The 13,237-nt window shown below is 35.5% G+C and overlaps 1 protein-coding gene across 1 annotated transcript in view; it reads left to right on the forward strand.

Moving 5' to 3' along the window:
- The window catches only part of LOC132550007 (WD repeat-containing protein 35-like), a 28,268-nt gene extending 16,489 nt beyond the window's left edge, over positions 1-11,779 (forward strand). Inside the window, exons 20-32 of the mRNA XM_060214001.1 lie at positions 1,261-1,349; positions 1,912-2,029; positions 2,831-2,916; positions 3,039-3,182; positions 3,591-3,723; positions 4,305-4,367; positions 5,384-5,596; positions 7,109-7,252; positions 8,340-8,472; positions 9,223-9,309; positions 9,500-9,629; positions 10,083-10,151; positions 10,408-11,779. Of these exons, the coding sequence (XP_060069984.1) occupies positions 1,261-1,349; positions 1,912-2,029; positions 2,831-2,916; positions 3,039-3,182; positions 3,591-3,723; positions 4,305-4,367; positions 5,384-5,596; positions 7,109-7,252; positions 8,340-8,472; positions 9,223-9,309; positions 9,500-9,629; positions 10,083-10,151; positions 10,408-10,573 (1,575 nt within the window). The 3' untranslated portion in view covers positions 10,574-11,779. The remainder of the gene's footprint in view (positions 1-1,260; positions 1,350-1,911; positions 2,030-2,830; positions 2,917-3,038; positions 3,183-3,590; positions 3,724-4,304; positions 4,368-5,383; positions 5,597-7,108; positions 7,253-8,339; positions 8,473-9,222; positions 9,310-9,499; positions 9,630-10,082; positions 10,152-10,407) is intronic.
- The last annotated feature ends 1,458 nt before the right edge of the window (positions 11,780-13,237 follow it).

Here is a 13,237-nt window from a genome sequence, read left to right on the forward strand (position 1 = left end):
TCCTGTATAGCACACACTCGTGTATAGTGCACACTCCTGTATAGTGCACACTCGGTGCACACTCATGTATAGTGCACACTCGGTGCACACTCGTGTATAGTGCACACTCGTGTATAGCACACACTCATGTATAGTGCACACTCCTGTATAATGCACACTCGTGTATAGTACACACTCATGTATAGTGTGCAGGTACATTTTTTGGATGAGATTTAAACAAAAAAAAATTGAAAAGTATATATGATATAAATATTGATTACAGGTTACCACAGTGCAGCAGTTGATGTTTTGATCCATCGATAATTAGGAAACTGCAACGAGCGTGACCCTAACATATATGATTACCTTATGTAAACAAATTCACTCAGGTGCCTGACTTAACAAGCATAAAAGACTTGGCTAATTGGATAATTAATGGTTATTAACAGGCAACATGTTGAGTATGAGGAGATTGACAACATCTGGCTTAAGCTGAATGCGTGCTATTGCTGTTTTTCCTTCGTGCATAATAACGAAAATGATCGGTGACTTTTTAGTGAAAAATAACTTCAGTGCAATGAACTGCTTCCTACTTAGTGCTCTAAGGATTTATCAGTCATAAGGGTTTTTTTAATATATATATAGGAAATAATCAATTGCATTTTAACATTCAAAATTTACTTTATTCTTTGTTGTTTTTGTCACCAATCTATCAAATATAACCGACGACTCTAAATATAACTACATGAAGGGAGGTAATTCAATATGGTGGACAGAGAACCCGAGAATGGCATGTTCCTGTGTATAATACACATTCCCTTTTTGATGCAACAGTTTTTGCCGAAAAAAGTGTGCACTATTAGCACAAATTTACAGTATAGAAAATAAGATAATTGTTTATAGCATAACAGTACAGCATTTGTAATCAGCCCATGTCTGTTGACGAACCCATCCACATCATTTGTAGTTTTAGTAATTATTTCAATACAGCAATTGGTTCATCATCCTTTAATAAGCCTGCCTTACTACTATAGATCAGAGTATATGTGTTGGTTCCCCAGTCTTACTGTGAGAGAGGTATCAAAGGACAAATTTAGAAGGTGATGGAGAAACAGAAGTAATCATAAAGATGTGTCACTAGATTTGAGATATTGAAATGTACGTTAAACTGTTAAGTACACGACAAAGGGGCTGTGATAGCTCAGTTGGTTAAAGCATTGTAATCTCAGGTGAGATCAGATGTATTGATATCAATGTTAACACAATGTCTTTATTCCGCAGTCTCTGAGGGACACCAGGGATCTGCTGGAGAAAGTTGGGATCGCTGACGCTCAGCAGTTTATTGAGGATAATCCACACCCAAGATTATGGTAAGATCATAAATTGTGATGATTGTGCAACTCTCTGTAATACTACATGTTTAACCAAAAGAAACATGTAAGAACGTTTTCATTTGTTAATATTCTGGTAAGAAAACAAATTACTGTAAAGGTTTCTAGTAAGGGTTCAATTTGTCATTTTCATGATTGGTTTTTGAATTTCTGAATATGAGAAAAAAAAAACATGAAAAATGAAAATGTTAGAGGAAACAGAAACCAAGTTTCTGAATTTGATAAAGAATACATTCTCTTTGGCTTTAATATAGTTTTGATAAAACTGACAAAATATTGAACCATTCAACAGTAATCCAGTTCCCAAATTTGAAATTATGTTTATTGAAATTTGGTGTTTTTATTTAGTATCAAATGTGTTGTCCATCCTGTTTGACAGATTAATACCTGACAATTTCAGAACGGTCTCAGATTCATTCAAGATGTTTTCTTCCAAAAACTATAGTTTAGGACCTACAAAATTATGTCATTGGCTCTAAATTAAAACTGCAAAATGATCTTTCATAAAATAACTTTATATTATATTTGTATCTATTTGTAGGAGATTACTCGCTGAGTCAGCACTTGAACAGCTCAACCTCAAAGTGGCAGAGACAGCATTCGTCCGTTGTCGTGATTATCAAGGGATCGAATTTGTGAAGCGATTAGGAAATCTTCAGGTAAAGAGGTTACATTCTTCTAATCAACACAAGTGTTCTTTTTTTTGTTTTAGGTAAGAGAAAGGCTTAGATTTTAACCTTACTTTGATGTTGTTGTGAATCAAGATCCTCATCACATTTTTTCATGGTAATGTTACAGGAAATAATTATCTTTCATTCCTGTTTGATATCAACAATTAAATCTCCTTTCTTTGGAAAAGATTTTTGTGGTTCTCCCTTTTGCACTGATCTCAGCCTCAGAAATCTTGCCCATGTGAAATATTCTATTCATATCATACAAAACAAATTATTGATTTTGTTACTAACACCAGCCTTTAATGTTTATGGCTTGTTGTATCCACTGTATGTTATTGTAACCGGTGTAGCCCTTGCCTTCTGCTTCACAATCATTGCAGGCAGGAAATTTGATCTAGTTTAATACTTGTGATATTTATCCTTACTATCTAATCTCATTAGACCTGTGCAGGAAGAAGATCCCTGTTGTATCTCACTATGTGTTGTAATAGTAATTGTAGGGCACTCACTTACATGTTGAGGGTGGTTTCTCTGATATCTGTTAAAGGGACATTCAAGATCCCAAAATATAATGTCTGATTTATTTCGCTGTCCCCCTAAAGAATTGGCGGTTCTGTTCCACGTCTTCATCAAGAGGTCGTTGAAGAGACCAAATTTGATCTGCTGCCCCTCTTGCAACACTTCGCTCTGCACAAACAGAAGCCTTATCTTCTAATACTACCGTGTTTACATTCATTAACTCATCATCTTTTCATCAAAATGTTTTATTGATTTATTTTTTCGTAGAATGAGAACATGAAGCAGGCTGAAGTGGCAGCATATTTTCGTAGGTTTGAGGAGGCAGAAAGGAAATACCTTGATATGGACAGACGGTAAGATGAATGAATTGTGATCACTTTGTTTTCTTTACTGATATAAGAATATCTCCAGTCTCTTTTTGATCCTTTGTACTTTTGCTGACTGAAATCTTATGTTGTACCTGTGTTTTGCCCAGAGATCTTGCGGTCAGTCTGAGGAAGAAGTTAGGAGACTGGTTCCGTGTCGTCCAGCTATTAAAGACAGGATCAGGCGGAGACGATGTACAACTAGAGGAGGCGTGGAATGCCATTGGTGACTACTATGCTGATCGTCAAAAATGGTAAGGAAACAAGAATAAAGTTGAAGTATGTATATAAATCCTGAGATACTATAAAATTGTAAACGTACAGAGCTCTAATTTCATGAACTATGCCATGAAGGACATGTGTTTGAGTCTTTAATGGAAAAAAACCGCTTGAAATATATGTATTTGAACATCATGTTTAGGCTTCAGGTAATTTCTCATTAAAAAAATGTTGTTGCTTTTAAACACAGACTTCAAAAACTTTTTTTTTAAAAACCCTTTTGTAAATTCTGCACAATTTAGTTAATTTGCAGACTTCTGTCTTTTCTCCCTTTGTATGCTGTGTAAACATAATCAATATGCTAGAAAAATGAAAACTTTTAAAGAGAAAATATGCCATGTTTGTTGTGGAGTTGAAAATTTTGTTTGTTGTCACCCTTACAGGCAGCAGGCAGTGACATACTACGTACAGGGACGTAACCAGGAACGTCTAGCAGAGTGCTATTACATGCTGGAGGATTACACAGGACTGGAAAAGATGGTTCAGGCTTTACCAGAAAACCACAAACTGTTACCGGTATAAATTAAACACTTACATCTGAAGTATTGAAACATTATCAACTTTTAAAGTTAAACTTTACTCTATTACAAAATAAACATATGTACAAAATAGCATAAATCTGATTCATCTATAATCTTATTCAAGGTCAAAATTTCAAAAATATCTTGTTTACTTCATGTATACATCAGAGTGAAACCAGTTTTGCGGGTGAGGACAAAAGTGAAATTGGTTTACTGGACAGGTTCACAAGAGGTTTTATTATCTGAAACTGCTGTATAAAATTGTTCAGTTGGTACAAGTTCCAGCTGAAGAATATTGTCATTATAGCCTTTCTCAAAATAGGATTTCTTTGGCAAAATCATTTACTTTTTTCTTTGCATTTCATGAAAATAATATGGATGTTTTTATACAAGTAAGGTGACAATTATGGCCCATCTGACACATCTTATAGAGTTAAAAGTCATTAGCCTTTCTGTTTGAAAGTGGTTTTGATTAATTAAGTTAAGATATATTACAATATTATCTGACATGAACGTTTCCTGTTTCGTTGATGAATAAGACAGCTGTGTTATAATATCTTTTCTGTTTGTGTTCAGGATATAGCAGCCATGTTTGTTACCGTGGGGATGTGTGAACAGGCTGTAGGTGCCTATTCTAAGGTAAGTTTATCTTGATGTGTAAACCAATCACAGGACTTAATCAGACTAGAAAAATCTCCAATAGGAGAAATTTCCAAAAAGAACAAACATCCTGCTAATTTTTGTGTTGTGGTTGATCTAGGCTTTAGGGGGAGATCTAGTAGTACAAAGAGTCTCTTCAAAATTAGTAAACAACTAAAAAATAAAAAGATGAAGCTAGTTGTTGATATGTTCTGTCCTGAAAGGCAGACAGGCTGTCAGAAAATGCCAGGAATTTCTGGTTAATGTATGTACCTGTTAAAGAATATTGGTAGCCTTCAGTGTTTAAGTGCTAAGTTCATCCAAAATGATTATAAACAGCAAATAAAATCTATCATATTCTGGCAAAAATAGGATTAGTGCTTGAATATGTATATAAGTAGTACTTCATTTGTAATTGTAATAAGCTCACCCAAACATATAACCCTGAGGTAACATTACAAAGAGGTGACAAAAATCATTTCTCAGTCATATATTTCATTACTAATTATTCATTAGTACTGTTTCCGAGAATTTTGGCCTTTTTTTTAATTTTATTTTTTTGTTTGGGATGAAACAGTAAAATATTTCATCAACTGTAATAAGCCCACCCCTGACTTGGGGTCAAAGGTGAAGTGTTTGGCTATTGGACTGATTGTAAGATTTATACAAATATAAGGACAAGATATATATAGGATCCTACATGTGTTTCTGCTTGATATAAGATTTATGAAACAAAGAATTTACTATTTTAGCGACCTTTTACAAGCTTAATGAAAAATTTGTGATGAGTCGCATAAATCATAGTGGCCCGTTGTTGAAGTAAATCATTTCTGCTGTATATTCATGGTTGCCATGGTTACATCACATCTGTAGGTGTGACATCATGTCATTACCAAGACTCCACATCTCACAATAAACTATATTACACAGAATATTACATAGTTATATTCGCTGTATAACAAGCTAATCATGTGATAATGGTTTTTTAATCTCCGATGTTTTTGTGTTATTTTTAGTGTAACCATATAAAGAAGGCCATTGACTGTTGTGTCCATCTGAACCAGTGGAACATGGCCATAGAACTGGCAAAAAGCAACAACGTACGTGAAATTGACTCTCTACTGGCCAAATATGCCCAGCATCTTCTGGAGAAAAACAAGACTGTCAATGCTATAGAACTTTACAGAAAGGCTGGACACTACCTAGAGGCAGCGAAACTCTTGTTTAAGGTCAGTTTTACTAGACACGGTCAAACTCCAGTTTAGGGTCAGTTTTACTCGAGGTGGTAAAACTCTCTTTTAGGGTCAGTTTTACTAGAGGCCGCCAAACTCCTGTTTAAGTTCAGTTTTCCTAGAGGCTGCCAAAGTCTGTCCTGTTTGAAGTCAGGTTTTTTTTTAAGCAACTTGATTTCTGAGAGAAAATTTAATCAACATTTCCTCTACTATTTTTTGTGAGATTTGAGTGAAATCTTTTCCAGAAATTTATGTATAGAGGGGTAAGGAAGATATAAGTAATGGCAAATGTGGATGGAAGGGTCTACAGTGATAGCTTACAAGGGAAGAATAAGCCTAGCAGAAAAATAATTATAGGACATGGGGCAGTATCCCCTTACCACCCCTCCTCCCCTTGTTTATTTATGGAATAGCCCAAAAGTTCCATTGTGGAAATGGGAATCATGCTGCTTTTTGTGTGTTGTAATCCCTTTGACAACACCTAGAGAAAGTACCTAGAAATGTAAAACCTTTATAATGTCACTGGACTCAGAATATTCTCTTCCATGCCATATTTCTATTTTTTGTTAGTTGAACATGAAAGGCCTTGATATTCAGAAAATTTCCACACAAGCTTCCTTTGACATCTGAATCTACCAAACAACATCATCAACAGACTCCTACAGTGTCCTAAAATCTTCAGTAAAAGTCACATATTAGTTGTTGAAATTTCATCACATATGCCTCAAAATTATTCCAGTATTAGAGGGTTATGCAGGTAGATACTAAAGAATAATGTCAGATAATAAATTGGATTCTTTCACGACAAGGAAATTTGAATGTGTGCGCCTCCAAATTGTTCAAATATTAATGGGTTAATCTGTATGATACTTGGCACTTTGTCAAAGACAGAACAATAATGTTGCATAATAAATTGGCCTGTTTCAAAGCAAGCTTTCATCACATCAAAATTGTGTAACATGTTAGAGGAATACTTATGATAGACACACACAGACGGCACAATAGTGTCACAATGAATTTCCCTCTTTCACGACAAGAAAATTTGATTGTTTACATCTCAAAATTGTTCAAATGTTAGAGGGATAATGTGTGAGATACCTATCATAGATATTACATCATAGACAGCTCTATGATGTCCAGTGAAAAAGTGGCTTCTTTCACAGCAAGAAACTTTTTATAACATGAGATAACAAATGGGCCACCTAACTGACCAGCTGTTTCTTTCACTGCGAGAAACATTTTTTCACAGTCAGTGTAGTAACTTCAGACAATAAACCTGTGGATATTATGTTATAACATTGGACTAAAATCATTACACATGAATTTTGTTCTTGGTTATAGCTCTATTATACAGATGACTGTCTGTTTAGAATTCTACCGTCTTGCTGTTGGACAAAAGTGTAAAAATAATTAATTTAAAAATAAATAAAAAAAATTTTGTTTAATATATATACATATAGTACAATGCCAATATTTAAAGTTGAGCTCTCCTGTTTTCTTCCATTACAGATGGCACAGGAGCAAGCGAAGAAGAGAGAAAAACCACTCCATATCAAGAAAATGTTTGTTTTGGGAGGCCTCCTTATAGAGCAGTACCATGAACAGATGAAGATGACCTCAAGGGCAAAGGTCAAGGACAAGAAGGGTGCCATGGTAACATATTATCTGTGATTAGATTTTTAGTCCCCGGCCATAAAATTGCCCATGTCTCTCCTGTCATTTCCTCTCCCGATTCAATGTCAGCACCTGGCAACAGGTGCTTTATGTATAGAAAATATTAACCAGTTCAATTTGAACACTTAGTTACTTTGTTCTTTCATGGATTTTGGTCAAACTTTATGCAAATATCATTTATGAGTAAACATCAGACATTGTTGTGTTTTAGAGGCTTAAGGTCATGGCCAAGGTCACCCGTGCAATATATAGAATATTATTAATTGATTCAATTTAAACACTTAGAAACTTTATTCTTTCATGGAATTTGGTCGAACTGTGTTCCAGGATCAAGTATAAGTACACTTTGGACATTATTGTGTTTCAGGGGTCTGAAGTCAACATCTTGACAGCAGAGGCATTTATGTCTTACAGGCATTTTCTAGTTATAGTAGTGACAGTTAAATAACACAGACAAATTCATACTGTGAATGTTTTTCATTTTTTGTGGTGTTCTATTTTCAACCATTTTCAAGAATAGGAAAACAAAGAAGCACAAAAAGATAACTTGAGAATGATATGGATAGACTTAAGTGTAGAATACACTTTTTTCTTCGAGCTTTTATTAAAACTTAAGATATTTGAACCATCAAAAAATACAAAAAACAATTTACAAAACCCAATAACTAAACAGTGTAGTAGCATTCTTCTGTTATAGAAATATTTTCCTGCTTTGTGAATTTTCCTCACATACAAAAACAAACGGAGTCACCACTCACATGGGTACATCCTCCTTTACCTGATGAAAGAGATCAAGGATGACCTTTGACCTTTAACCTTGACCAATGATCACCAAATTCTAATCAGTTGTAGAGCTTGGTGGTTTATGATGCAGTGATGTTTATATGAACTTATCTACACAGGGGTTAGTGAGATGATATATATTCCTGTTTACAAAGTTATCACACACAGATACACAGTGATTACTATGTACCTGTCATAGGTAAATGTAGGGTTATAATTATAAGACATGGTTAATTTCCTTAACCTCTGTATCAAGTGATCTTTTGTATCTCTTCTGTTACAGGCTGCATCTGCATTGGCTGGATTCTTGGAGGAGGATACCACGGCAATTACAGACAGTAAACTGATAGACAATGCCTGGAGGGGAGCTGAGGCATACCATTTCTATATCCTGGCTCAGAGACAGTTACTGGAGGGTGAGTAGGAGGGAGGGGGGCTGGGGCCTATCAGTATAATATCCTGGCTCAGAGACAGGTACTGGAGGGTGAGTAGGAGAGGGGCTGGAGCCTATGAGTTCTATATCCTGGCTCAGAGACAGTTACTGGAGGGTGTGTGTGGAGGGGGGAGGGCTGGAGCCTATGAGTTCTAGATCCTGGCTCAGTGATAGTTACTGGAGGGTGTGTAGGAGGGAGGGGGGCTGGAGCCTATCAGTTCTATATTCTGACTCAGATACAGTTACTGGAGGGTGAGTAGGAGGGAGGGGGCTGGAGCCTATGAGTTCTATATCCTGACTCAGAAACAGTTACTGGAGGGCGAGTAGGAGGGAGGGCTGGAGCCTATCAGTTCTATATCCTGACTCAGAGACAGTTACTGGAGAGTGTGTGGGGGGGGGGGGGAGGGCTGGACCCTATCAGTTCTATATCCTGGCTCAGAGACAGTTACTGGAGGGTGTGTGGGAATGGGGGCTGGGGCCTATCAGCTCTATATCCTGACTTAGAGACAGTTACTGGAGGGTGTGTGGGGAGGGGGCTACCTTTAGTCACTGGTAGGTGAGAATTGTCGTTACCCGGAATTTGGGTTAGCTTTATTGTTAAAGAGTTTCCCTAAGAGCAGTGCTTTGATTCAGACAGATTATTGTAATATGAAGTGACCTATTAGGGATATTTTGGCCTGTCTGATACTGTTTCAGTGACTTTTATTAGCAATAATTGTTTGAATTGTTACAGGATATGTGGACGCTGCCATGAGGACAACGCTCTTCCTTCGAGAATATGATGACATCATTGATGCTGTTGACATCTACTCATTACTGGGTGAGAGTTATGCTCTAATCTCTACTGTAGAAACTCACCATTACTGAAGTGTAAAAGTTACTGCTTTGAAGCTCAAAAGAAATTTAAAAATTACCGTTATATCAGAAAAATTTTTTTTTCTTTGTTATATACATCAATATATATGTGTATGTTTGTTTTTTTTTATTCTTGCTTATTTTTCTGTCCATAGCTCTGACTTCTAGTGCCAACAAGGCATTTGGAACATGTTCCAAAGCTTTTATCAAGCTTGAAACCCTAGATACATTGTCTCAGGACCAACGACAAGCTTATGAGGAACTTGCCCTGGAAATATTCACAAAGTAAGACATCTAAATTCTGAGTTTGTCACTAAACGATACAGCTTCAATATATTGTACTTAGCCTTGTAATATCACAGTGCAGAGTAAAATGGCACCACAAAAAAATCTGCATTTGAAAATAGAAGTTTGAGAAATAATAGCTACATGTTCAGATAATGTTATGTCTGTGATGTGTTTAATTCTGACATAAATCAAAGGTCAACATTATTATGTTGAATAGTATTTTGGATTCGAGATTGTCGCTATCACCATTATACTTGTCTTATGACTTATTTTGACTAATTTATATGTTCAGGATCATATTTCTGTAGTTAGTCATTTATGCAGAAAAATACTGAACATAATTTATTTTGTCATTTTTACATGAACTTTATATTTCTGATTATGTATTATTGTTTTTTAAATCCATTCCATAACAAACAAACAACAAACAATAAATATTTATCTTTAAAGGAAAAGCCCAAAAGACAGCCGGACAAACAAGGTTGAGTGTACTAGCTGTGCTACAAGCATTCCTGACTGGTAAGTCTTGGTCTCTCAAATGTTTTTTTTTTTTTTTTAATATTTCTTTATCAAATAAAAGCTTAGTCAACAGTTATGTAGAACTTAAGTCTGTTCTCAGCACTCAGCTGATAGAGATTTGACAAGAAAATATTTGAAATGAGAAAAGATTTGTTTACATGAATATTCTTTAATCATTTTGTTATGTTATGTCTGATATTGTTGAGTTAAGTCAGTAGCAGGCAATGTTAACACTTTTAATTGACTTGTTTTCCAGGTCAACAGTTTGTCCCAACTGTGACACAAAGTTCCCTACCTGTATTGTGACAGGGCGGCCATTGATGGAGTACCAATTCTGGATGTGCAGTGCTTGTAAACATCGTGCTTATGAGTCAGAGATCACGAACAGACAGACATGTCCTCTGTGTCATACTCCTGTCTAACACCTCCCCAACTTAAGTGATTTCTAATGAAGGCGTGATCAAATCTATCAAAGAAAACTTTATTTTTCATTTAGGAACATTCATTTGTTTACCTGGTATTCATAACTGTATGTCTGATTATGTTGTTGCTATGAGACTGTCGTCTGACTAGCAACTGTAAACCAACGCTTGTGTCATTTCCTTAGTGAAAGTAAATCACCACTAATTAAGATGAGACAATAATACTATGTAATAGTGTTGATGGGGAACGTTCTGCAAGTAATCACTAAAATTCACAGAAAGTGGGTTTCCCAATCAGTATCATTTTCCTTCTGCTTCAGTAGTATTCAATCAGTGCAAAGATTTCTATCCTTTTAATGTTTTAATGTAGAGCAACATAAGGTTTTAGAGTGATGAGTGTTATACCACTCTCTAGCTTATACTGCTTCACTGAAGTGTACTATACCGACAAGCTTTTACTGTCCATCAGTCTATGTTTTTATTCATTTGTCAGTAACAGGCCTCTTGTGGGTATTCTCTAGTGATCTACCTTTGCTAGGTTTTATATCTGTAAGGAATGTAAATGATTGCTTACTGAAATTGGTCTTGTTGATGATATCAAGAGTTTTGACCCTTGGTGAAACTTTCCATAAACATTTGTAGGGCGTGGGAAATGGGGACCAGCAGTCTTTGTTTTATTGATGTACAAGCTGACTCAGTAGTAAGATTTTGTCAAATTCTTGTACATGTATTATTTACCAGCATTTTGCGGTATGTCACGGTGACCATGTGGTTAAGATGTCTGACCATCTTTTTCACTCACCCTCCATCTCTTTGTCGTGGGTTCGAGGTTTACATGGGGCAGTTCCCAGATACTGGCTGCATGGTGGTGTTCTTTCTGCGGGAGCTCGAACTTTCCGCCACCATTTAAATCTTACACATCCTCAAATGATTCTGACTGTTAATAGGACGTAAAACAGCAATAAACTTCACCAAATTGTGGTGATCTGAATTCGCACGTACAATTGTAGCTCATCATACACTAACGTCATGTTGTGATATCTTGGTTTTTATTTATTAATAACTATGTTTCAAAATACTTTAAGTTATATTATGAAATCATCTGACATTTATTGTAATATTTTTTCTGATAATCATACTTTTTTTCCGTTATAAAATTGACAAGTGTTCATTACCAGCTAGGTATTGTGACATTTTGTAGTTATGTTTAGGTATAATATTATTTTGAATTATTTTGTTTTGAGTTATGAAACTTTCAAGTCATTACAAGTTATGTAATGTGATAACTGTGCTTTGAGGATTGAAGAGAGTAAGTTGAAATCAAATACACTGAACCTAATTTTTATGCAGTGGTGGAGCTTTCTTGGTCTCAACCCATAATATACATACCTTCCAGGTGTTCCGTCCAATTAATTATTATAATCTGTCAATTTCCCTTACGAAATACATTTACATTCCTATCTCTGCTATATAAAGATTTCGGTTGTGAGGGGAGGGAAAGGGGATGCTTCTAGATGTAATCCCTCTTTCTTCACCTGTGTTAATTTTCACATAAATATGTCACAGTGATTTAAGGTAAAATCAAAGGGTTTGTGTTATACAAAACAGAATAATTGTCACTTTGTGTAAGAATTGTGATGGTAAGTCTGACACAGATGTATTTACATTTTTTATGTAAGAAAATGACTTCTATCAGTTGTGAAATAAATTTTCATCTGAAATAAAACTTTTTTATGAATGTCTATAGAATTGTTTTTTTTCTGACTGCAGATTAGTGTAATAAAATTAGAAAGATAACTGTTCTTGTAAACAATACCATCTCCCATACAGAAACATTTATTTCTAAAATATTTACATACCAGTCAAGAGATAACATGAATTTTACATCTGACCCTTTATCTTGTTCTGTCACCTTTCTTCTTCATGATGCTAGAACAAAATATTTATCAGTAAGAAAAAGGCCTTTAATAGTGATGTTGATACTGGGGTAGGTTAATTTAATTTTTCATTATTTTTTTGTCAAGTGTTTTTGATCAACTTTGATTCATAAAATTATGAAGAAATACCAAGGCTGATTGATAAGTTACGAGCCTTGTATTAAAGAAATGAAGAAGGGGTGTCCTTTTTCTGAGTACATTCCATTCTTACAGAAGGTCTTGCAATGAGAAAGTTTTCAGCCTGTTGGGTACCAAGACTTCTGACAGTTGATCAGAAGCACACCAGGTCGATTTTGTCAAGTGCTCATCTGAACCTGAATCCTACGAACTTTCTGTAGAGGTTTGTGACTATAAATGAAATATGGCTTCACCATTTCACCCCAGAGGCCAAACAACAGTCAAAACAATGGAAGCACCCTGGTTCAGCCCCTCCAAAGACTGTTCCATCACTGTGAAAGGTTATGGCCTTAGTTTTTTTTATTCTGATGGTAGATTATCTGCAAAAACCATCAATGGCAAATATTATGTATCACTTCTTAGGCAGTTAAGAGAAAATAATAAACTCCAGCAATCCCATGGTTGCCATTAATGATTGTGGCTGTGAATTGACAGAGCATCCTCATTCACCTGATCTCGCTCGATCAGACTTTCATCTATTTCCAAAATTGAAAAAGCCCAGTACCCATTTTTAGTCATATGATGAAGTCATACATGCAGTGGAGGATTT

Source organism: Ylistrum balloti, unplaced genomic scaffold (genome assembly GCF_031769215.1).
Source record: "Ylistrum balloti isolate Yb309-2 unplaced genomic scaffold, AGI_CSIRO_Ybal_v1 Utg370100, whole genome shotgun sequence".
Lineage (NCBI taxonomy): Eukaryota > Metazoa > Mollusca > Bivalvia > Pectinida > Pectinidae > Ylistrum > Ylistrum balloti.